The sequence below is a fragment of the Lipotes vexillifer genome, unplaced genomic scaffold (assembly GCF_000442215.2).
Source record: "Lipotes vexillifer unplaced genomic scaffold, Lipotes_vexillifer_v1.1 scaffold213, whole genome shotgun sequence".
Classification (NCBI taxonomy): domain Eukaryota; kingdom Metazoa; phylum Chordata; class Mammalia; order Artiodactyla; family Lipotidae; genus Lipotes; species Lipotes vexillifer.
Window position 1 is genome coordinate 3,695,093 of NW_006780610.1, and position 23,941 is coordinate 3,719,033.

At 43.4% G+C, this 23,941-nt stretch overlaps 1 protein-coding gene across 2 annotated transcripts in view; it reads left to right on the forward strand.

Moving 5' to 3' along the window:
* The window catches only part of MTF1 (metal regulatory transcription factor 1), a 39,935-nt gene that overhangs the window by 14,268 nt on the left and 1,726 nt on the right, over window positions 1-23,941 (forward strand). Inside the window, exons 3-10 of one of the 2 annotated variants that reach the window (XM_007453792.1) lie at window positions 3,316-3,554; window positions 4,559-4,690; window positions 7,061-7,134; window positions 7,584-7,720; window positions 11,422-11,499; window positions 17,450-17,549; window positions 18,280-18,875; window positions 22,517-22,580. In XM_007453792.1, coding sequence (XP_007453854.1) covers window positions 3,316-3,554; window positions 4,559-4,690; window positions 7,061-7,134; window positions 7,584-7,720; window positions 11,422-11,499; window positions 17,450-17,549; window positions 18,280-18,875; window positions 22,517-22,580 — 1,420 coding nt within the window. Of the gene's footprint in view, window positions 1-3,315; window positions 3,555-4,558; window positions 4,691-7,060; window positions 7,135-7,583; window positions 7,721-11,421; window positions 11,506-17,449; window positions 17,550-18,279; window positions 18,876-22,516; window positions 22,581-23,941 lie in introns of both variants that reach the window. The other variant, XM_007453793.1, reaches the window with a different exon arrangement.

The window sequence follows — 23,941 nt, forward strand, 5'->3', positions numbered from 1 at the left end:
TTTCAGGATTTGGCAAACTGTGGTCCACAGGCCAAATCCATACAGACGCCGGTTTTTGTAGAATGGTTTTCACATTTTTAAATTGTTTTTAAAATCAAAAGAACATTATTCTATGATATATGAAAATGATATAAAATTCAGATTTCATCGTCCATAAATAAAGTTTTTTTGGAGCACAGCCTTGCTTGTCCATTTATATATTGTCTGTGGTTACTGTCACATACAGCAGCGGAGTTGAGTGGCTGTGAGAGAGACCGCGTGGCCCACAAGGCCCTTGAATCATACGCACCCTCACCTCAGATCCTCCTCCTCTGAAACTGAATGTCCTTCCCCCTACCTGAGGCTTTCCCTCCACCCAGGCTTTTAAATATCCTTGTGGTCTTTATGCTCCTCCCAGATCCTCAGCTTTTTTCCAGGACCTTTCTCCTTCCAGATACGCTCAAGACCTATCTTACTTCAAACAGACAAACAACACTTCATCAACTCAAAAGTCCACTTGTGCTGCTGCTCTCCATCTCCAGTCTCTATCCCCGCCTTTCCTTATTCACCTTCGTCCAGACTTCTGACCTCATCAGTCCATTAAAACTAGTCTTGCTGAGTCATTGGTGAACTCCTAGCTGCTGGATCCAGTAGTTTTCCCAGTCCTATCTTCCTTGTTTTCTCTGACATTTAACATTTCGATCATTCTCTTTTCTTTGAGACTCTTTATCTTCTGGCTTCTGTGACATCCGTCTCCTTTGCTTCTCTTCCTAATTCCCCAGCCCTGTCTCCCACTCATCCATCAATGGCTTCTCTTCTTTGACCAGTTCCTTAAACACTGGTGACATTCAGGAGCCCGTTCTTTGTCCTTGTAGCCAAGATTTTACTGAGCATCTACTGTATGTCAGTCCCTGTTATTGAAATACTTTACGCAGATTATTCCTAATTATTACAACAACCCCAAAAAGATCGATTTTGTTTCCTTGTTATAAACAGGAAATTGAGACTCAGCTTAAGTAATTTTCCAAAGGTTACACAGTTAGTGGCAGAGCTGGGGCTTGAACCAGCCTGCTTTAGTGTACAGTAAAGTCATCTATTATCTGTGTACCAGAGACTCCTGCTGTAGACTTTCTTTTTAGCTTCCAGCCTATATGTCTGTCTACTAGACATTTCTACCTGGCAGCACCTCAAACCCAACTTATCGTCTCTCCCCAACCCCCATCCAGTCCAAAATTGGTATGTGATCATCTCTTTGGTCATCCAGGCCCCAGTCACGGGAGTTGATCTTGACTTTGCCTCTCCCCGACCGCTGCCATGCACCCAGTTGTCACGACAGCCACTCATTTCTCCCCTTTTAATTTCTCTGCAATTCATCTCTCATGATGTCCACTATCACTTCCCTAGTTCAGATTCTTCTCATCTCTATCTTGGACTATTGTCTCCCTTCTCTTAATCTCTACCCCTTCTTCTGTTCTCTTAGTCTTCCAGTCTGTCTTCCATAGCTTCCAGAATGATCTTTTCTAAACCCCACATCTGATTGTGTTGCTATATTGGTTAAAACCTACTGATGGCTCCCCTTGTCCTATTCCTCTACTCCATAGCTTAACTAAGGAGCCTTCACCTTATTTTTCTAGATTCTTTTTCCAGTCTCTTACCTACTCAGGTGTGTTTGTGGTCCCCTGTACCGGCATACTCATTTATCTCTCCAATGTAGTTCTCAAGGTGTTACTTCTTTCTGGAATGCCCGTCTCTTCCAGTTTGTCTGAGGAACACTTTCAGTTTAATCCCTAAAAAATGGACAAATAGGCAAACCAAAAAACACCCTCAGTTCAGAGAGAGTGCCTCAGCTTCTGAGCCTTCACTGTGTCCAGTCTTTCTTAGAGGGGTTAGGTTTCCCTTTTTTATGCTTCCCAAGCACCGCGGGTGTGTATCTGTTGTCCGACTCAGCACAGTGTATGATAATTTGTGTGCGTCTGCCTCATTAAAATGGTGCTCTTTAAAGACAGAGCTTTATGTCTTGTTCGCCTTTTTATCTGTGGTATCTAACTTGTTGCCTGGGACATAGTAGTTCATTAACTGTTGAATGAATACCAGTCGTGTGGTGAGAGCTATGGACTGAAGCTTTGGAGAAAGATGAGGATCAAAGGATGAAGATGTTTTTGCTAAAGCTGAAGAATAGGCGGAACTAGCGCCCCGATGTGTGTAGCATCAGATCAATGACAGAGTCTTTCCACAGATGCTTTATCTCATTTCGTTCTGCTCAGAAGCGCCGTCAGACAGGCAGGGCAGGCATTCAGTTTTGCCTTTTAGAAATGAAGAATCTTTAGTTCAGAGACGTGAAAAGACCTACCCAAAGTCCTGAACCTAAGTGCCAGAATTCAGTCTTCTCCAGCCAAGGCTATGATGCTTCCCCTGAACCAGTGGAGAGATGGGGAAGGTTTGAGAGATGAGAGAGAAGTTTTGGGCTAAACCTACATTTAGAGGTTAAAGAAAAGGAGTGAGTGGCTCAGGGGAGACGATAAAGAGCCCCAGAGAAGTATTGTGTGGTGAAAGACAAGTTTTCAGAAGGAGAAGGCATTGTTGATGAGATTTTTTTTCAAATACTAAAGGAAAATTGGGAAGGAGGAAAGAGTTTTACCTCCGGGAAGCTCAAGAGAATGGTTTCGTCCGGTGAAGCCCACCTGGCCGAGTGGTTCCACAGGCATTGAGGGAGGTAGAGGCACCTGTGGATAGCACCCTTTCCAGAAGGGTGATGGTGGGAAGGAGACCAATAGGCTGGCAGTTTGAGAAACGTTGTACTACCAAATATTCCCAGAAATTCATGGTACATTTTTTTCATTCTGTAGACCTGAAAATAATGCAGCGGCAATTATGCTAGTACATAACTGTGCTAGTATGCCTGTGACTGAGTATATAAATTTCAGAGTGTTTTAAACTCAATTTAACATTGGTCAATTCCAATCAAGATATAGTGCCAGAGGGCAGGATGTTCAATCAAGCCTTAAAGTCAAATTGTATTTGAATATGGGTAAGTGTAGTAGTACGTGCCCACCTATGGGAGTAGACGTTTACTAGTCCAAAAACACTGTTCTTATAGAGTGTTTAGAGTGTTTACCTACCTACAAGCTTGTCTCTTGGGCATTACTCGCATCATTTGTCGTCCAGGTGTAATTTGGTCAACGGGAAGATTTTCCCCACTTTTGTTAGAGGGTGTTTTCTGTGTTGATGATAAAAACCTGTGTGTTTCATCTGCATCTCCTGAGAGCCAAGCCCTGCGGGGAGTTAGGCCCTGAGCAGCTCTTTTGTCCCACTGACAAGGTGTCTTCTGTCTGCTAGGTAAAGCGGTACCAGTGCACCTTTGAGGGCTGTCCCCGCACCTACAGCACAGCAGGCAACCTGCGCACCCACCAGAAGACCCACCGGGGAGAATACACCTTTGTCTGTAATCAGGAGGGCTGCGGCAAGGCCTTCCTCACCTCCTACAGCCTCAGGATCCACGTGCGGGTGCACACGAAGGAGAAGCCGTTTGAGTGCGACGTGCAGGGCTGTGAGAAGGCATTCAACACGCTATACAGGTCAGCCCATTCCTCCCTCCCTGCACCACCAGCCTCTGACCCCAGCTCTGTCCTGACTGAAGAGCTCTCCCTACACAGTACAGACGTTCACTTTCAGGGCTTTAAAGAGGACAGTAATGCTCAACTGTTGACAGTTCATTAGAGAAACTTGTAACTTAAAGATTGACACATACTGGGTTGGTTAAAAATCAGAGTCCATTTGTGTCTGGATTCATATCTCCTGGAATGCCATCCTGGCCTCAGGATTTTAGTATTTAGCATAGAATAATATATATCCTGTTGGCTCAGGAGCTTGGAACCAAGGTTTCTTTCACTTCCTTCCCTGCCTCACCTTAAAGATTAACTTTTCTCTACCCCCAAGAAATGGGGAGTGGTCCACTTAGCCATTTCCCTTTTCCACCGTTTGTGTCAAGAGACTTATATTAGTGTTCAACATTGCATATAAAATAGCACACATAGGGCTTCCCTGGTGGCGCAGTTGTTGGGAGTCCGCCTGCCGATGCAAGGGACACAGGTTCGTGCCCCAGTCCGGGAGGATCCCACACGCCGCAGAGCGGCTGGGCCCGTGAGCCATGGCCGCTGAGCCTGCGCGTCCGGAGCCTGTGCTCCCGTAAAAAAAAATAATAATAAAAAAAATAAAACACATAATAAATACTAGCTGACACTTAAAAAGCACCCATTGTGTGCTAGGAAGTGTCCTGAGTGCTGGCCCTCACAGCCACTGCTCAGGAAATGGAAGCATGGAGAGGTTTTGTAACTGGCTCAAGGTCCCCCTTCTGGTAGAGGAGAACAGAATTTGAGTCCCAGGCAGCCTGGCTCCAGGGTCACACTCACACCACTACGCCATATACTTCTCTGAATTTCTCTTTGAGCACAGAATGTTGGATACTAATGTATTATGGCTGTAGAATTCTTACGCACTTGACCCTGACGCACATTAAGCTGACGTGGGGAGGCTCTGTAGTACATTATGACAAAGGGGATTTCTCTGGGATGTCTTGCAGGCTGAAAGCACATCAGAGGCTTCACACAGGGAAGACGTTTAACTGTGAATCTGAAGGCTGCAGCAAGTACTTCACCACGCTCAGTGATCTGAGGAAGCACATTCGAACCCATACAGGAGAAAAGCCATTTCGGTGGGTCCTGCTGTTTTCTATTTGTCACTGGCAAGGTTTCAGCTGAGTGTTTTGATGTACTCTAAAATTTTTCAAAGTGGAAAGGAAATTCCCTTCGCTGGTTCTTTGGGCAGTGTTTGCTTTCCCCAGGATAGTTGTAACCAACTACTGCAGACTGGAGGAGTGGCGATGGATTCCAAGAGCATCCCTACCTACTCTGCGGATGGTGGCCTCTCTGCCTCATTCTTTCCCTTTCTTTCTTTCTTTTTTCTTTTAAATAAATTTATTTATTTTATTTATTATTTTTTTATTTTTGGCTGCATTGGGTCTTTGTTACTGCACACGGGCTTTCTCTAGTTGCGCTGTGCGGGCTTCTCATTGTGGTGGCTTCTCTTGTTGCAGAGCACGTGGGCTTCAATAATTGTGGCACGCAGGCTCAGTAGTTGTGGCTCGCCGGCCCTAGAGCTCAGGCTCAGTAGTTTTGGCGCATGGGCTTAGTTGCTCCGCGGCATGTGGGATCTTCCCGGACCAGGGCTCGAACCCACGTCCCCTGCATCGGCCGGTGGATTCTTCAGCACTGTGCCACCAGGGAAGCCTCCCCACCCCTTTATTTTCAAGAAACGTTTGTTGAAACTCACTTACGTGGTGGGTACTTTTATCAGTGCTAGAGAAATACTAAGATACCGGCTCTCCTTTTGAGAACCTTAGCCTGGTGGAAAAGAACCACAAGTAACCAGACAGTATCTGAGACTGAGATGCTGAAAGAGCTTTGAGCACAGAGGCAGGGATACGTACCTAAGAAGAGGTGAGGAGAGAAGGGGGAAATGAGGGGAAATGAGGGGTAGGGATGCTTAAGCCACTGGTTCAGGTATTTTTTTCTTTTATCACTTGTTCGGTTGTTGCTTTGTAATATGTCATGTGTACATACAAACATATAGGAGCATCCATTTTTATCTGTAGATTTCAATTTATATGTATATATATACATATGTGGACACACACATATATATTTAATTGATGCATGTATAAAAATAAGGTTGAAGGAAGGAGTTGTATCATCTACTTTCTCCTCTGCTCATAGCATTTAGCGTGGTTCTGGGCATTCAGCAGGGATTGAAGAACAACTTTGGGATGATTATATGACATTTTTAACAAGGTAATCAGTTTGTAAGGATTTCCCCCTAAATGTAATATAGATATATTACTGAAAATGGTCCATAAACAATGTCTTTGAATTTGACAGGAGGGATTGCTCTTATGTTCATGGCATTAAATATGCTACCTTTCTGTTCTCAAATCACTCATCTCATTAGGATACCTAGAAATTGAAAAGTCTTCAGGGACAGTCAACTCTTAAACACCAATTAAATGGAAATGTGTTTCAAACATTACAGATGCATTCCTGAGTCATGGCCCCTCTAAAAGCAAGAGTATTTAGATTCTGGTTGGTTACTCTCCAGCTGCTGTGAAGCTTGGGTTACTTTTTTCCCCATAGGGCTGTCAAGGGGACTCTGATTTCTATTCAGTCACACGCATTTTTGTCATGATTAAAACTGCTAATTTTTCTTGAATGTTAGATGGGGCTTTAGACACAACGATTTTATGTACTTAAAAAGTAAAATGCTTTAGAGAAGCTTTCTATTTAAAGAAATAAAATATGTTGGCTTATAAGAAAATGCATTCATTTTCATGTAAATAGTTACTGAATGCCTGCTATGTGCAAGACTACAGCAGATGTAAAGAACTACATGGACCCTTCCCTCAAAGGAATTATAATCTAGGAGAACAGATAACAAATGTATACACACAGAGCTAAAATAAGATTGGGAATGACAGGTGCCATAAAAGCAGCATATAGATAAATGCCCTAGGAGTTCTAAGGAGGGAAATATTACCTCTAGCTTTGGTTATCAAGAAAGTAAAAGAGAAAAGCTCTCTGAAGATTATAGATAATTACATTACAGCCAGTATGTTCTGACTGATTGTGTTCTAGTGTTGTATTTCAGGCCCCATGCCTGTGTGAGAGCCTCTGTACCCACCACTGATATTCCTTATATTCCATTTGCAGTAGATTTTCCGTATGTGTTCTCATTGTCAATAGAATTCTGTTGTGTAATTCATCAGAAGGCTTGTATTGTTAGGGCTCTCAACATGTGCCTTACTTGTAGGACAAGAAATACTTATCCTGGGCCAACCTCTCCCTCTGATCCCAGATTTGTCACCTTACTTTTCCAGGGACCTGTCATTCCCATCTGTAAAACCAGTTTCACTGAGCTGATCTTAGTGTTCTGAGCAGTTGTTTTAATGTAAGTTTGTATTTACAAGAGATATTGAAGATAAAGGTCTATTAGCTAATGACTGCTATCCTCTCTGCTTAAACAACTTACTTAGGTGTGATCATGATGGCTGTGGAAAAGCATTTGCAGCAAGCCACCACCTTAAAACTCACGTCCGTACACATACTGGTGAGTTTAGGCTAATTTTTATCTTTTAACCTTCATTGAGTCAGTAAATATCTGTACTTCCATTGAGACCTGTAGAGCTTTGTGGAGAGAGCAAGCCTAATCATTTGGCCTTCGCCTATAATGTTTGAGTTTCTTTCAGAGGTAAAAAGGATCTAAAGATTGGCCTCAGGAGTCCAACCTTAAGAAATAAAACCAATGCAGAGATTCTCAGAAAAGAAATCTGGGGGGAAAAAAAACTAATCTTCTCTTTTAACTTCCCAGGAGCAGGCCATTCTCAGTGCTTTGCTCTACATTAAATTTTAGGACTGGAATGATTAACTTGTAATTTATCCAACTTATTACTTGCACCCTTATTAGAATATTTACTTCCCTCTGTTAGGGGAAAGTACATGTCTTAATCCAGTGAAATGATTTTATGGTAAAATTAATACCTCTTGTCATTCTTGCAGGTGAAAGACCCTTTTTCTGCCCCAGTAATGGCTGTGAGAAAACATTCAGCACTCAATACAGTCTCAAAAGTCACATGAAAGGTCACGATAACAAAGGAAATTCATACAGTGCACTTCTAAATCACAATGGATCAGAGGTGTGCAGTGTTTTGTCTCTTGTTTTGATCTGGGCACCAGAGAACAGCAACTGTTGTTTGTATATCAAAATAAAAGGTTAAAATGCCTTCTCTCTAAATCTGTTAGTGAGAGAGAAGAAATCAGTGTCGAGATCTATGTCTTTGTGATGAGGTGGTGGAAGCCAGAAATTTCACCAGGCTCCCTGTGCTTCAGCCCCTGATTCAGCTCCACCTCCCCTCCGTCAGGTATGGTGGAAGAGATGTCTTGGAACCGGAGGTCTCAGAATGGCTTCCAAAGTGTCAGCCAGGTGCTCTCAAAGGGTGTTATTTTCCCATTCATGTCTATAAAATGGTACATCTGCACTTGAGTTTGGGACATGAGTTAATGATTTGCTTCACACATTCATTAATCCATCTTTGGAGAACCAGGCGGAGTCTGGGGGGTCCCCTGCCCTTTTGAATTGTCTGCAGACCGAAAGGTTTGAGAGCCACTGCCTTAAGGCACTGAACCACAGAACAAGACTCTGCAGAGTTTTAGGTGGTGTTGTCTGTTCTTTACCAAAGCCCTTCCACCGCATTTCCCTCTCCTACAGCTTCTTTCCAGAGAGGTCCTGGGATAGATTTACTGTTATTACTTCTGATGTGGTATTGGGTAAATTATGTCTTTTGAACCAGGAACTGAGAACGGTTATTATTTTGCTATTTCATAGATAACGAAACTGAAGCACACTGACCCCCTTTTGAATAATGTGGTTCTTAAAGTATGTAATACAGTTTTGATTTGGGGAAAGGCAGCGTAATTTAATTCTGTGGTTTCTCATATTTAAAGAACAAAGGATCCCTTTAAAAGGACTGTGATTTGTATGTGTTTTATTAGTAATAACTCCCCCTGTGTTTTATTAGTAACAATAACTAATATTTACTGAATTTTTACTATATACAATGTACTGTGCTGTTTTTCTGTGAATTATCTCACTCACAAGAGGTCAGTATTGTTATTATTCCCATATCACTGATAAAGAAACCTGAGGCAAGGAGAAATTAAATAACTTGCCTAAATATCCAAAGCTTGTAATTACTCCCCTTTAGGTAGGCAGGCTGATTCCAGAGCCTGGTTCCTTTTTTTTTTTTTTAACATCTTTATTGGGGTATAATTGCTTTACAATGGTGTGTTAGTTTCTGCTTTATAACAAAGTGAATCAGTTATACATATACATATGTTCCCATATCTCTTCCCTCTTGCGTCTCCCTCCCTCCCACCCTTTTCCCAATTATTTTCTAACATTTAATTATGAAAAAAAATTAAACATGCAGGTAAGTTGAATCTGTTTTACAGTGAACATCCATAAACCTACCACCTATATCCTACCACTAACAGTTTGATATATTTGATTTATCATATTTATTTATGTGTTCATCTATCCATTCTCTATTCATGTTATTTGTTATAACAGACAAATGTTATTTCCTGATGCATTTCAAAAAAATGTTAGCATACGGTATTTGTCCTTCTCTTTCTGACTTACTTCACTCTGTATGACAGACTCTAGATCTATCCACCTCATTACAAATAGCTCAATTTCGTTTCTTTTTATGGCTGAGTAATATTCCATTGTATATATGTGCCACATCTTCTTTATCCATTCATCCGACGACGGGCACTTAGGTTGTTTCCATCTCCGGGCTATTGTAAATAGAGCTGCAATGAACATTTTGGTACATGACTCTTTCTGAATTCTGGTTTCCTCAGGGTATATACCTAGTAGTGGGATTGCTGGGTCATATGTAGTTCTATTTTTAAGTTTTTTAAGGAACCTCCATACTGTTCTCCATAGTGGCTGTACCAATTCACATTCCCACCAGCAGTGCAAGAGTGTTCCCTTTTCTCCACACCCTCTCCAGCATTTATTGTTTCTAGATTTTTTGATGATGGCCATTCTGACTGGTGTGAGATGATATCTCATTGTAGTTTTGATTTGCATTTCTCTAATGATTAATGATGTTGAGCATTCTTTCATGTGTTTGTTGGCAGTCTGTATATCTTCTTTGGAGAAATGTCTATTTAGGTCTTCTGCCCATTTTTGGATTGGGTTGTTTATCTTTCAATGCCATCGACATTGCCTTTGAGTCCTAAATTTATATCTCCAGCCTGGGTTAACCTTGTGCTTGATGTCTCCACCCAGCTGTCACCTAGGTTTCCCAGTCGTGACATGTCCCAACCTGTTCCTCCTGCAGTCTATCCCATCTTAGTAAATGGCACCTCTGTTTTTCTAGTGGAGCAGGCCAAAAATCTTAGAGTCATTCTTGACTCCTTTTCTTCCCTCATACCCGCCACCCACCAGCAAAGTCTATCAGCCCTACCTTGAGAATATATCTAGAATCTGATCTGATTACTTCTTTCAAGCCGCTGTCATTTTTTGGCCTGGATTACTGCAGTCACCTGCGGAGGGGTTTTCTTAGCACCTTTCCCACTCTTCTCCCCACTGCTACTCTGTCCATGTCTGTCCTCTGCTCATAACCCTTCAGTAGTTTCTTGTATCACTTAAAGTAAAAGATTCTTTACAGTGGTCCAGAAGGCCCTAGACACTGTCCTGGTCACTTCTCTCACCTCATTTACATCACTTCCTTTCACTTTAGCCGTATCGTCCGCCTTGTGGTTCCTTGAACAAGGGAAGCCCACACTTGCCTCCAGGCCTTTGTACTTCCTATACTCTGTGTGAAACACCTCTCCCACGTATGTGCATGGCCCATGCCCTCTTTCCTTCAGTATCTGCTCAAAGGCCACCTTATCTAAGAGGCCTTCCCTAATCTAGTAAAAGGGCAGCTCTTACCCTGGCCTTCCCTACTCCGCTTACCCTCCGTAGCACGTATCACCGTCTTGTGTACTGTATATTTATTTGGTTTTTTGTCTGCACCCCCTCCCCACACTAGAATGTAAGCTCTCTGGTGGCGGGGACTTTGTTTTCTTTATTATTGTATCCCTGGGCCTGGAACAGTGCCTAATACATAGTAGATACTCAGTGAGTATTTGTTGAATGCATGCGTGAATGGGAACAACTGATCCATGAGGTAAAGCAGGGTTACCACATGAAGCATGTGAATTCCAACTGGCATTCTAGGAATCCAGAATTCAGAGCTAGCCCAGACAGCCGTATGTGAATAACAACCCCTCAGTACCACTCTGAGTAAGGGTCCCTGAGATGCCCATATTGGGGACACGGTGATGTAATGGAAGGAATATGGACTTTCAGTCAGAAGCGCTGGGTTTGTGTTATGCTAATTAGCTGTGTGATTTTGGACAGTTCACTGCTAGTCTTAGAATTAATTTTCTCATACTTAAAATGGGAATGTGAAGTAATATTTCGAAGGTTTATATGAAGAGTAAATGAGGTCATGTGAAATTGCTTTATCAGTGGTAAGACCAATTATATAAATATTATCCATTTCATATTATTATAGCTTTTGTTACTCTGGAGCCTGAGTCATGAGATAATTCTTAAACTCTATTAACTATCTTTAAAAATGTAAGAGATTTCTTCTTAAGAATATCAGGATTTTAAAAATTGAAATAATTCACATAGCCCTTGCTTTGAATGGTTTTTAACTCTCTAGACATTTGGATCCTTAGGGCCACTGTAATCAAGTGTTTTCTTACCTGATAGGCTACTATAAATCCTGATTTTTTTTGGTTACTTAATTAGAATTTTTTTTTTCTTTCACAGGATACAAGTCACTCACTTTGTCTGAGGAATTTAAGCCTTCTGTCCACAGATTCCGAATTTCAAGAAAATTCCAATACAGTAAGTGTACCTGTGATTATGGGTGCCATTAAAATAAGTGCAAGAATTGAGCCCTCCCTTTGGTGGGAAAATTGAGGAGGGCCAGTCTTTGAAGTCTTTCAGATTGAGTTGTGTTCAGTTACTAACCATTTAGGGCGTTTTGCTCTTGTTTCCTGATAAGAGCTCTCACTGGAGAGGTTGTTCTCTCTGACGTGTAGTGCCTTTTGACCTAGATCACTCACTTGATAACCTCCTGCCCCAGAAAATGTGTGTCTTTATTCATTTAGCAAATATTTCTTGAGTGGCTACCCCGTCAGGCAGAGTGCTGGTGCTGAGCAAGTAGCTGTGGTCTGGCCTTGAGGAGCTTAAAATTCATCCACTGTGAGGGGGAGCCAGGGTTCCGTCTCCAGACTTTTCTCAAGCCCTGCCAGTCTGACCAAAGTCAGTTTTTTCCTTTCTTTGAGCTCACTACACGAGGGTTCTGAGGAGGACCTCCGCTACAGGCCCTCCGCTAGGGGACAATACCAGTGTCTCTTGATCTGCTTGCTTTGGTTCCCTCTGCCGTTGCCATGGCTCCATGATGTATCTTGCAAACTGCCGCATCAATCCTGAGCTTATGCTCCTTCAAGAGGATCTGTGAGCTTTACTGGGTCACCGACACTGGTGGTTAAGTGTGCATTTTTTGTTGTTTTTCTCTGGTAAGTAAATATAGCTTAGGTCAGATTTTCTGTGAGTATATGCATAATAAATAAGGAGGAATCAATGTGATAGGAAGGATTTGAACAGAGACTGAGTGACTCAGGAATGCTGTGAAAAAGTGTTTCTCAGGGCCTCCCTGGTGGCGCAGTGGTTAAGAATCCGCCTGCCAACGCAGGGGACACGGGTTTGAGCCCTGGTCCGGGAAGATCCCACATGCAGCGGAGCAACTAAGCCCGTGTGCCACAGCTACTGAGCCTGCGCTCTGGAGCCTGCGAGCCACAAGTATGAAGCCCGCTGGCCTAGAGCCCGTGCTCTGCAACAAGAGAAGCCACCGCAATGAGAAGCCCACTCGCCGCAACTAGAGAAAGTACGCTCGCAGCAACGAAGACCCAACACGGCCTAAATAAATAAATAAATAGCAATGGATAGATAGCAATTCCTAAAAAAAAAAAACAAAAAAAGTGTTTCTCAGATTGTGAATGGTGGAGTCATCTGCAGCTCTTCTGCAACGTAGATTCTTGGGCCTCTCCCAAACCAACTGAGTATCCTCTGGAAGGGGCACCTGACACTGCAATTTTATATTAGCACACCAAGGCCTGGGTTCTCCTGGTAATGGCAGAACTGCTCTTATCAGACCAGCCCTCCCACAGAAAACAGCTGTATATGCTGGACAAAATATAAAAACAACTGCTTGAAGGCACCAGAGAGCAACCCAAACAGCCAGAGGTAACGCTTGGAAGGAGGGGCCACTGGGAAGATAGCAAAGGCGCTGGACGGGTCTCCAGGCTTTATGGTTTATCCATCTCAGGGCAAGTCCTGGTTGATACCAAACAAAATGGCCCAGGCTCAGTAAACACTCCGTCTTACTGGCTTGACTAACCAGAGGACAGAGTTCAGGGCTACCACAGCACCTGGAAAGTCGGGGGGTTGGCCCGGAAAGGAGAGTGCCACAATGGGGGGGTTGCCCTGAGTTCTGTGTATAAGCTGTGTCCAAATCTCTAGTTGACCCCTGAACTGTGGGTGTGTGGGGCAGACACTTAAGCAGACCAGCTGAGGCTAAAGAGCTGGACAAAGATTACAGCTGCCATCCACTGCAGGGAAGACAGAGCTTGGAGTTGGAGCATAGCCAAGTCACCGGAATGTTAAAGCAAACACCAAATACTCATCCAAGAAGTGTAACAGAATCCTTAGTCTCTACACCATATCATTTGCAATGTCCAGGGTTATCCAAAATTTTTGAACATAAGAAGACACGGGAAGGGACTTCCCTGGTGGTTCAGTGGCTAAGACTCCACCCTCCCAATGCAGGGGGCCCAGGTTCGATCCCTGGTCAGGGAACTAAATCCCACATGCCACAACGAAGATCCCACGTGCTGCAACTAAGACCTGGTGCAGCCAAATAAATAAATAAATATTAAAAAAAAAAAAAAGAAGAAGAAGACATGGGAAAACATTACCCCTACTCAAGAGAAAAGGTAACCTATGGAGACTGACCCCAAGATGAGCTAGAAATAAGAATTAGTGGGCAGACATTTCTAAGTAGCTCTTAAATGCTCAAGCACGTAAAGGCATATGCTTGTAATGATTTAATAAATAGGAAATCTCAGCAGAGAAATAGAAACTATAAAAAAAAAATGTTCCAAATGGAAATTCTGGAACTGAAAATATATTGAAATTTTAAAATTCGCCGGATGGGCTCAACAGCAGGTTGGAAATGACAGAAGAAAGAATCAGTTAAATTGAAGAGATCAGTAGGAATTAACCAATCTGAAGAACAAAGAAGAACATGAAAGAAGCGCTTCATATGCTTGTTTGGCATATTCACATTTCAGAGCTAATGCTCTAAATGAAACTAACGCACTGTGTGGCCAAGACTGCCCTCTAAGCCACACAACTTAAAATTTCTTGGTATAATATCTCCTTAATCTCAAGAGATCATATGAAATGGTTTAGGCATCCACTCCCTGGCTGGGGCTGTGACATATGACTGAGGAGCTTTCTGAAGCCCTGGGGTCACCAGGTGAGGAATCATATGAGGGGACATTGAGTACTTGTAAAAAAAAAAAAAAGGAAAGCTTTTTCTGCCATAATTTACAGCAGCAAGAGAGAGGCCTGCTCTTGTCCCTTGGAATCAAATTATGTGTTGTCTCCTTGTCACCCAGCATTTATCCCAGAATTGGAAATAGGCTCATTTTTAGTCTTTCAACTAAGACCACAGTTCCTTGAAGTAATAGGATTAATTTTGCTCTGCTTGCTTTAAAAAAAAAAAATGATGATGAATTGTTAAAATCAAATGATATATTTTTATGAAATCATCATTTTACAGGTTCCTGGGCAGCCACATGCTTGTGTGTCCTAGGAGTGAACTTGGGATGAAGTGCTGGGGATGAAGTGCTGGGGAGTGGCCCGCTGGGCCTTTTGGCTTCTGAGCTTCAGGATCCATCCTGATCCCAGACGGCTCAGTGTTCTTGTGTCTCTTTGCTCCAGGCCCCAGAGGCTTAGCCTGTTCTGTCTCTTCTACTTTGGGGGGCAGTTCCCACTCACTCTGTCCCCAGGGTTGTTGCCTTAAAACCTGGTAGTGGCTGAGTCCCAGTCCCCTCAGCACCTTCCTTTTTTTCTTTTAATTAAGAAAAACTTTTTATTGAGGTATAATATACATGCAGAAAAGTACACACCTATCATGTACACCTTGATGAATCATCACAATTCATCATATCCAGGTAACTGGCACCCAAATCAAGAAACAGAACATTCCCAGCACCCCAGAAGACCCCCTCAGTCCCCCTAACAGCCATTACCTCTCCCTAAGGATAACGACTGTCATAGCTTCTCACAACCTAAGATGAGTTTTCTCTGTTTTTGTGATTTGTATAATTGGAATCATGTGGTGTATACTTGTTTGTGCTGGCTTCTTTCTTGCAACGTTTTGTTTGAGAAATTAATCCATGTTGTTGCATTTAGTAATAGATTATTCATTCTCATTGTTGAACAGTATTACACTAAATGAATATATAATAGAGTTCGTTCGGTCGACTGCCCTTGGGCATTTGGATAGTTTCTAGTTTGGAGCCATTACGGGAGTGCTGCTGTAAACATTCTTGCGCATAATCTTTTGAAGTCACACGGACTCATTCCTTTTTTTAACAGTGTTGTTCCTGATAATGATTTCTAAACAGGTAGAACAAAAGAAACAAGCATGAAGGAGTTGCAAAGCTGTAACTATAGCTTAGTGGTGGTCGTTAGCTCACCATTTTTCAAAGTGGGTGGCACATCTTTATTGCGTTATAAAATAGTGGCTTATAATCAACACTTTAAGGGCATCAGTAGAGTAGAAAATATCAGAAGACATTGCACGTAGTAAAGATAGGATCTGTTTCATAGAGTTTTGTTTCAGCCGTACATACAGATATGTATGTAACATGAAATATATATATATAATATATTTCCTACTTTGTGTCATGATGAAAAGTTTGAAGGCACTGTTTTGGCCTGTGACTCTTAACTCCCTCTGGGCTAGAAGCTGGAGCCTTACATAGGTTTCTGCCTTCAGCTTCTACCATGCAGGCCATCAGCTTCACTGAACTTCCCCTCGCATTCTGCCAGTTGTGGAGTCATGGTAGAATAATTGGACTCTCTTGGCTCAAGTGGGCAGTTCATCTCGGAGGCCCTCTAGATTGGTGGACAGCTCCACTCGCCGTGCTTCTGCCCAGCCCCAAAGAGATCCTTCCCCCTCCCAGAAGCAAAGTTGATGCAAAATGCCCTTAAAGCTCAAGCTGGCACCAGGTCAAAGTCTAGCCTGAAGATAGGTTTTGTGCGGTCTGTACCGTGCTTTTAAATTGTTTTCCGTTGCTTGTTTTCAATTATAAATCAGTAGGTTTCATGTAAAAATCCAGGTTTTGAACCAGCCCTGAGCTCTGGTGACCCCCTGTGTGTGGCCCGTGGCCGCCCTCAGCTGAGCCCGCAAGTGTGGCCGAGGCTTTGCCACAGCCCCTGCCCTCTGCTTCACTTCTTTCTGTTGCTCCCTGGGCTCTTGAACGTGGTTTTGCCTTTGCCACCCTTGCTGCACAAAATGCGAAGTGGTGGTGGGCTGCAGAGAAAAGAATTGCTGTTTTTCCCCTTCCCTTAGCTGAAGGGAAGCCTGGAGGTGGTGCCTGTCAGCAGTCAGGCCCTCGGGTCACTAGGTGCTCTCTTTTGCTTTCTCATATCTTATTTTTTCATAAATGCCTCTGACCTTTTTTTAGTTGTAAGTTACAAAGAAACTTGCAATGACAAACAGTAGTGAGTCTAAGGCCATCACTATTGTCTGTCATTATAAGTTTCCTTATATTGTTTGATTCACTACCATGTGTACATATTAGAATAGCATAGACATTGTGTAATATCCTTGGAAGATATTCACAAGATGTTGTTATTGTGTTATTATTATGTTATTACATGAGAAAAGCAAGTTCCAAGTAGTAAATATACAACCCCATTTTTATGTAGAATTTGGTCTTTTAGAGCGGGGGTCAACAAAATTTTTGAAAAGCACCAGATAGATATTTTCGGCTTTGTGGCCCATACATCCCCTGTCACAACTCCTCAAATCTGCCACTGCAGTGCAAAAGCAACCTAGACAATCCAGAAATGAACAGAAGTACCTGTTCCAATGCAACTTTATTTACAGAAACAGGCATTCAGCCAGCAAGTCAGTTTGCCGACTCCTGCTTTAGAGTGTTTGAGGACCCAGATCTTCAGCATCTGAGGCTTAGGGAAATAAATGTCACCTTGGGAAAGGAGAAGTTAGAAACAAGAAGCATAACCAGAGATCATTCTAGTAATTTAGTTTTTTTTTTAAATAGATTTATTTATTTTTATTGATTTATTTTTGGCTGTGTTGGGTCTTTGTTGCTGCGCACAGGCTTGCTCTAGTTGCGGCAAGCGGGGGCTACTCTTCGTTGCGGTGCGCGGGCTTCTCTTCTTGGCGGAGCACGGACTCTAGGCGTGCAAGCTTCAGTAGTTGTGGCACACAGTCTCAGTAGTTGTGGCGCACGGATTCTAGAGCGCAGGCTCAGTAGTTGTGGTGCACGGGCTTAGTTGCTCCGCAGCATGTGGGATCTTCCTGGACCAGGGCTCGAACCCGTGTCCCCTGCATTGGCAGTCGGATTCTTAACCACTGCGCCACCAGGGAAGCCCCAGAGATTATTCTAGTTCTGCTGCTCTGTGTGCTCTCGTGGTGAAGACCTGCTTTCGGATGGCGAGCCTTACACCTTTGTCTCTGTCTCTGACACAGGGCCAGAACACTTTCAGCACACTTTCACCAGCAATCATTTTTGAACCATTGTTCCAGAAGTCAGATGATCCAGCAATTCGGGAAGATCCTCAACAGACAGGTTTGTTATACAGACTCTCTTCCTGCCCAAATCTCTGCACTGGGAATGGGAATTCACACTTGTTGACACAGTGTAGATGTCAAGCACAGTGAAATATTTCAGTTCCTTTAATGAAGTGTACTTTCAGTGAGGGGTCAGAAAAGGATGGGCTTTTCAGTTCAATTCCATCTTTTTTTCCCCTACTTCCCTCATCAAGGGTTTACTTGAGGATCTACTTTCCCTGGACCCTCAAAAGAAGAGGGTCCCCTTTTCCAAAAGCTCTTGTTGGCTTTAAAAAGTGAGAGGAGTTGTGAGCTCTTTCTCCTGATGTGACACCTCCGTTCATGAGTGGGCAGGATCCACAAACCAAACTTCAGATGTGTAGATCAAACTGTGTTTGAATGAAAATCTGTCCGTGAAGCTTCACTTTCAGTAGTCAGAAAGTGTGTTCACTGATCATATGCCAAGAAAAGGATGTCTAAGCTCTTTTCCAGAAAAGCTGTAGGACACATTTTTTTACGGTTAGACCCATACTAGGTCTTCACGTTTAGAAAGTGAGGTTGATCGTGAAGCCCGGTGCTTTGACCAGTGGGGTCGTTAAATGAAAAGCAGAAAGCCAGCCTGCCAGCATTGGAGGAATCAACTGTAACAGACTTCAGCTGTCTTTGGTGTAGCCCATAATGACTGTGTTTTTGTGGCTCATATAAGGCTTGGAATATGTATATATATTTCTATTTCTTTTTCTTGCCAGCTGCCTTGATTGAAAATTTTAATGGTGATGCAGAGTCAGTCAGTGATGTCCCACCATCCACAAGACATTCAGCATCTTTATCTCTTCCACTTATACTGCAGCCTGGCATCTCCGAGCCACCCCAGCCTCTACTACCAGCCTCAGCACCGTCTGCTCCTCTGCCTGCTCCCTCCCTAGGAACTGGTTCCCAGCAAGCTGCATATGGCAACCCCCCTGCTCTCTTACAACCTCCAGAAGTGCCTGTTCCCCACAGCACACAGTTTGCTGCTAATCATCAAGAGTTTCTTCCGCACCCCCAGGCACCGCAGCCCATCGTGCCGGGACTTTCTGTTGTCGCTGGGGCTTTGGCGTCAGCAGCGGCAGTGGCGTCAGCCATGGCAGCACCGCCTCAACCACAGAGTACTACTGAGCCCCTGCCGGCCATGGTCCAGACTCTGCCCCTGGATGCCAACTCTGTCCTAACTAGTAATCCCACTATAACCATCACCCCGACTCCCAGCACGGCTCTCCTGCAGCCCAGCCTCGTCATGGGAGAACAGAACTTACAGTGGATACTGAATGGTGCCACCAGCTCACCACACACCCAAGAACAAATTGTAAGTATTATGTGGAAATGGATCCAGTGGGGTGATGTGTATTTCCATGGGTGACATGTTCAGAGGCTTTTACTTCAAAAAGGAAAATGGCTGTGATATCCACCCTGAAACATGTCATTCTAACACTTAGTCATTTCCCCATAATCAAGCAAGTATAAACCCAGGAATGCTGCAGTCAGTACCTGCAGTGAAGGGGTCGGGGCAGAGAAACGGCCTTCAAGTTTACCTGGATATTTCAGCTGTGGTCTAATCCTGTCAGCTAGGATAGGAGAGCCTGAGAACATTTCAGGAAAGCGGGTTCTTGTCCAAGGCAGAGTCCAGACTGGGATGAGGGACTGATGTGACCCCATCAGATGGAAGCAGACAGCAGTAGCCAAGTCAGAGAAGTGATCTGTGCTCCCAGAGCAAACCGTAGTGCCATTTTCTACTGAAGTGTGTGGTCTTGATGACTAAGGAAATGACTTGGTCGTTCAATTGAATATATTTTGAGGGCCTGCTATTTATCAGATACCACACAGGATACTCTTGGGGATATGGAAAAGTGAAAAAACAACGATCTCCTTTTCATAAAAACCTATATTCTAGTTAAAAAGGCTAAAATGCCTAAAAGAAAGTTAACACTACCAGTAGCTAAAGTGTCAAATAAAAATAATGGTAATAAAAAATAACAATAGCTGTAATTTATTGAGCCCTTACTAATGTGTATAGGCTTACTGTGCTAACTAAGCACTTTTTAAAATCGAGGGTCTAACATTTGCCAGTCATTACCTTAGGTACCTTATTTTTAGATTATGGTTTTTTTAGGTTTTATTGAACAGGTAGAACAGAGAATTTCCATACACTTCCTGTTCCCTGCCCCCGCCAGCCTAGTTTTCCCTTTTATTAACATCTTGCATCAGTTTGGTACATTTGTTATAATTGGTGAATTATTATCGATGCATTACTATTAACTAAAGTTCATAGTTTACCTTAGGGTTCACTCTTGGTATAGTATGGTTCTGTGGGTTTTGACAAATGCGTGATGTCATATATCTACCATTACAGTATCCAGAATAGCTTCACCACCCTAAAAATCTCCTCTGCTTCACTTCTTCATCCCATCTCCCTCTCCCCCTCTCCCTAAACAACCACTGATCTTTTTATTGTCTCTATATGTCTGTGTCTCTAGATGTCACTTACCATGCTAAGTACTTTTTAATGATTTAATCACAACAGGCCTAGGAGGTAGATAATGATTTTACCAGTGCAGAGCTGAGGCCCAGAGAAGTTAATTGACTAGCCCAAGGTCACACAGCTTACAAGTGGCGAAGCACGGACAGACCAATCCCAGAGCCCATGCTCTTGACTGCTACATCGTGCTGCCAGATGAGGGGTTTAGAGACCAAAGGCTTGTTAGTTGGGCATATAGGTCAGGTGAGCCTTGAAGTATGAGTAGGATTTAGATGCAGAAAAGGATATACTAAGTGGGAGAAAGTCTGGGTGGATGTATGATGCAATCAAACAAACTGGAAAGGTAGGTTAGAGCTAAATAGTGAGTACTCAAATTCCATAAATGGGGTAGGTGCCAACCACCTCTGGAGGCAGCCTAGTTCCAGTCTCAGGTGGCCAGAGTCACTGGAAGGGTCTTTTCAGCATTATGACCCAATCAATCTGCCTCCATGTAGTTGGGTTTTCTGGTTGGTACTGTTGTTTTCATTATTCAAAATTATTTTCAGGGACTTCCCCGGCGGTCCAGTGGTGAAGACTCCGTGCTTCCGCTGCAGGGGGCGCGGGTTCAGTCCCTGGTCGGGGAGCTAAGATCCCGCATGCTGTGCGGCGAGGCCAAAAAAAAAACAAAAGAAAGAAAATTATTTTCATTATTTTTATTGTTCATAGATTTGCTGATGGCTATGTACAGAAAGTGATCATACTTTCTCATTTATGATAGTGGCATTTTTTTCTTTTTTCTTCCAGTTTTATTGAGATATAATTGACATACAGCAGTGTATAAGTTTAAGGTGTACAGCACAATGACACAAGTTTTGTGAGCATCCGTCATCTCATACAGATACAGAATTAAAGAAATAGAAAAAAATGTGTGCGTGTGATGAGAACTTTTAGGATTTACTCTTCTAACAACTTTCATATTAACCTACAGCAGTGTTAATCATGTTTATCACATTGCTCACTACATCCCTATTACTTCTTTATCTTATAACTGGAAATTTGGATCTTTCAACTGCCCTCATCCAATTCCCCTTCTCCCCACCCTACCCCTGCCTCTGCTAACCACATATCTGATCTCTTTTTCAATGAATTTGTTTGTTTTGAAGTATGATTGACCTACCTCTGTTAGTTCCTGCTACACGACATAGTGATATTTCTGTACATTTCAAAATGATCACCGTGTTAAGTCTAGTTACGATATGTCACCATCCTAAGATTTACATACTTACTGACTGTATTCCCCGCACTGTACATTTCCTACCCATGACTCATTTATTTTGCAACTGGATTTTTGCACTTCTTACTCTCCTTCACCTGTTTCCCTCCTCCCCTCTGGCAACCACATGCCTCCATGTAGTTTTTAATCTTCTTTTCCGGGATCTGCCCTGGGGAACTGCATGGAACACCTCATTCATTTTCCACCCAATTCATTTTCATGTATTTAAGTATGGGTCTCATTTCTCCATCATTATTTTATAGTGTCCTCTCCTATAACTTAGCCAGAAGCTTTCACGTTCCTCCTAGACTCATCTTAGAGGCACTTTTTTTTCCTTAAAAGGATGAAAGATAAAGCCCTTTTTAATATAAGACTTGAAGAAAGCAGAAACCCTATAGCTAGTTGAATCGGAAGTGTAATAAAGTGAGGGGTGATTTCTGGGCATGACGCGATAGTCCTACTTGGTAATCATATAAATAGCTAGTGTTTGCTGAATGCTCATGGTGTGCCCCGGGCTCCACACACATCATCTCATTTCATCCTTTTGGGGGCCTTTGGGAGAGTCTTTGGTTGGCGTCCCTGTTTTTACAGATGAGGAAACTGCGACTCTAAGAGGTTAAATTACTTGTCTGACCTCAACAACTAAGTGGCTGAGCTTGGACTTGAATCCATGTGTGACTGAGTCCAGGGCCTAGCCTTGAGCACGTGCCCCATGCAGCTTACAGCACACTGCCCAGGGCCTTCACAGGGGGTCTTCTGCCTGTGAGAGGGAGTCTTAGCCTGTTCTTAGCATGCAGCTTAGCCCTTGAGGGGAAAAAAGAACTTCCCAGTCTCATGGAAGTATTGGGGGTTGGCAGGGAGTGGAGAGCTTAGAGGGGAAGCTAGCCCTGGGGCTCCGTCTGAGAAGACCATCCACGTGAGAAAAGCAACCTTGGAGGAGCCTTTGGGTGCACAGAACCTACTGGATTAGGCAGCTGGGAGACAGCCAAGGAGTAGGGAGAGGACAAAGCCGGCTACATTTTCAGCACTGAATGTCAAACAGTGCGGTGACCTCATGTCAGAGCACAAACAAAAACATGGCTCAGTACAAAAATCCCTGAACACTGAGGGGTTTCTGTCCTCTTGGATGACCATTACAACTGGGGAGGCTTTAGGCCCTTGGAGATCTGCCATATTTGAGTAGCCATAAATGTGATTTTTTTTTTTTTTTTTTTTCCAGCAGCAAGCATCTAAAGTTGAGAAGGTGTATTTTACCACTGCTGTACCAGTAGCCAGTAGCACAGGTATGAAATTCTGTGTTAGCTTTAAAAGGAAGTCAACTCTCTGGGCCCCTTGAGGCACAGTTAGTTAATTGTTGCTTTGCCCGGGATTTAAACATTTTTTAAATTAAATTTATCACATTTGTATTATTAGAGTATTTAATATTCTTACGACTATTGAAAGTTACTGGACTTATAGCATAAATACCACATTTAACATTCTTTAACTAGTAACGGTTCTTTCCCTTTCAGATATAGCCTTTAGGGAATTCCCTGGTGGTCCAGTGGTTAGGCCTCTGTGCTTCCACTGCAGGGGGCCTGGGATCCATCGCTGGTCGGGGATCTAAGATCCTGCAAGCCGCACTGCACGGCCAAAAAAATAAAATAAAATAAAATAATAAAAAAAAACAGATATAGGCTTTAATGTAGCCAGAAAAAAGTCTACATCACACTTAATGCTAAAGAGAGCAGCTGTTAATTCACTGGACTCTTCTAATTACGGTAATGAAGAAACAGCATCTGGGTCAGAGACTCTTATAGGGCTAAAGGGTCCTTTCTCTCAAACTCTTTGTTTTATAGCTTAAGAAACTCAGGCCCTGAAAGATTAAATGAGTCCCCCAGATTCATAAGTGAGTTTGTGGCAAAGCCAAAGCACTGCTTCTTGGGCCTCCTGACTCCCTCTTATTCTGTTCTCTTAGCCCCTTGGTCTCTAGCTCTTTTGAGACACACAAAGCCTGTGTGAATTCAGAGTGTGCATCTGCACAACACACATACGCAAAAGAGAAGGAATGTGCGTGCACACAAGGCTGGCTGTGTGTCCGAGACTGGGCTGCAAAGGTGAGAGCGGGATGTCCTAAAGGAGGTCAGAGCCTCTGGGGCAGGCGGGACTAAATGGCCTGGTACAGTGTGGAATAGCTCTGCACACGGCAGCTGCCCTTGGGCCATCCCTGAGGTATAAGCCTGCTGAAAACACTGCCTGGAGGCGCTAGGAGAGGAGGGCAGTGAGCTGGGTGCTCAGAGGTAAGAGTAAGTTCTCCAGAAGAGTTTAGGTAGAAAGAAGAGCCCCTGAGCCCAGAGCTATGAAGAACGTGCAGGAAAAGGGAGGCATCCACCGTGGCTGGCATGGAGGGTGCCTGTGAGAGGGGCCGGAAATGAAGCTGGAAATACAGGGTGCATCTAGATGGTGTGTGGCTCTTCTGTCTTGGAGGGGATGGGGAGTGTCAGAGGCTTCTTACTTGAGGAGGAACGTGGTCCAGTTTAAAGCAGAACCAAGCCTGGAGCATGGCACGGCATCCACCCTTTCCACCGTTCCCACCTCCGTGGTGCTGAGCTAGTCCTACACCCTCCTGTCCCTCTTGCCCTTGCCCTGCGGCTACTTGAAGAGC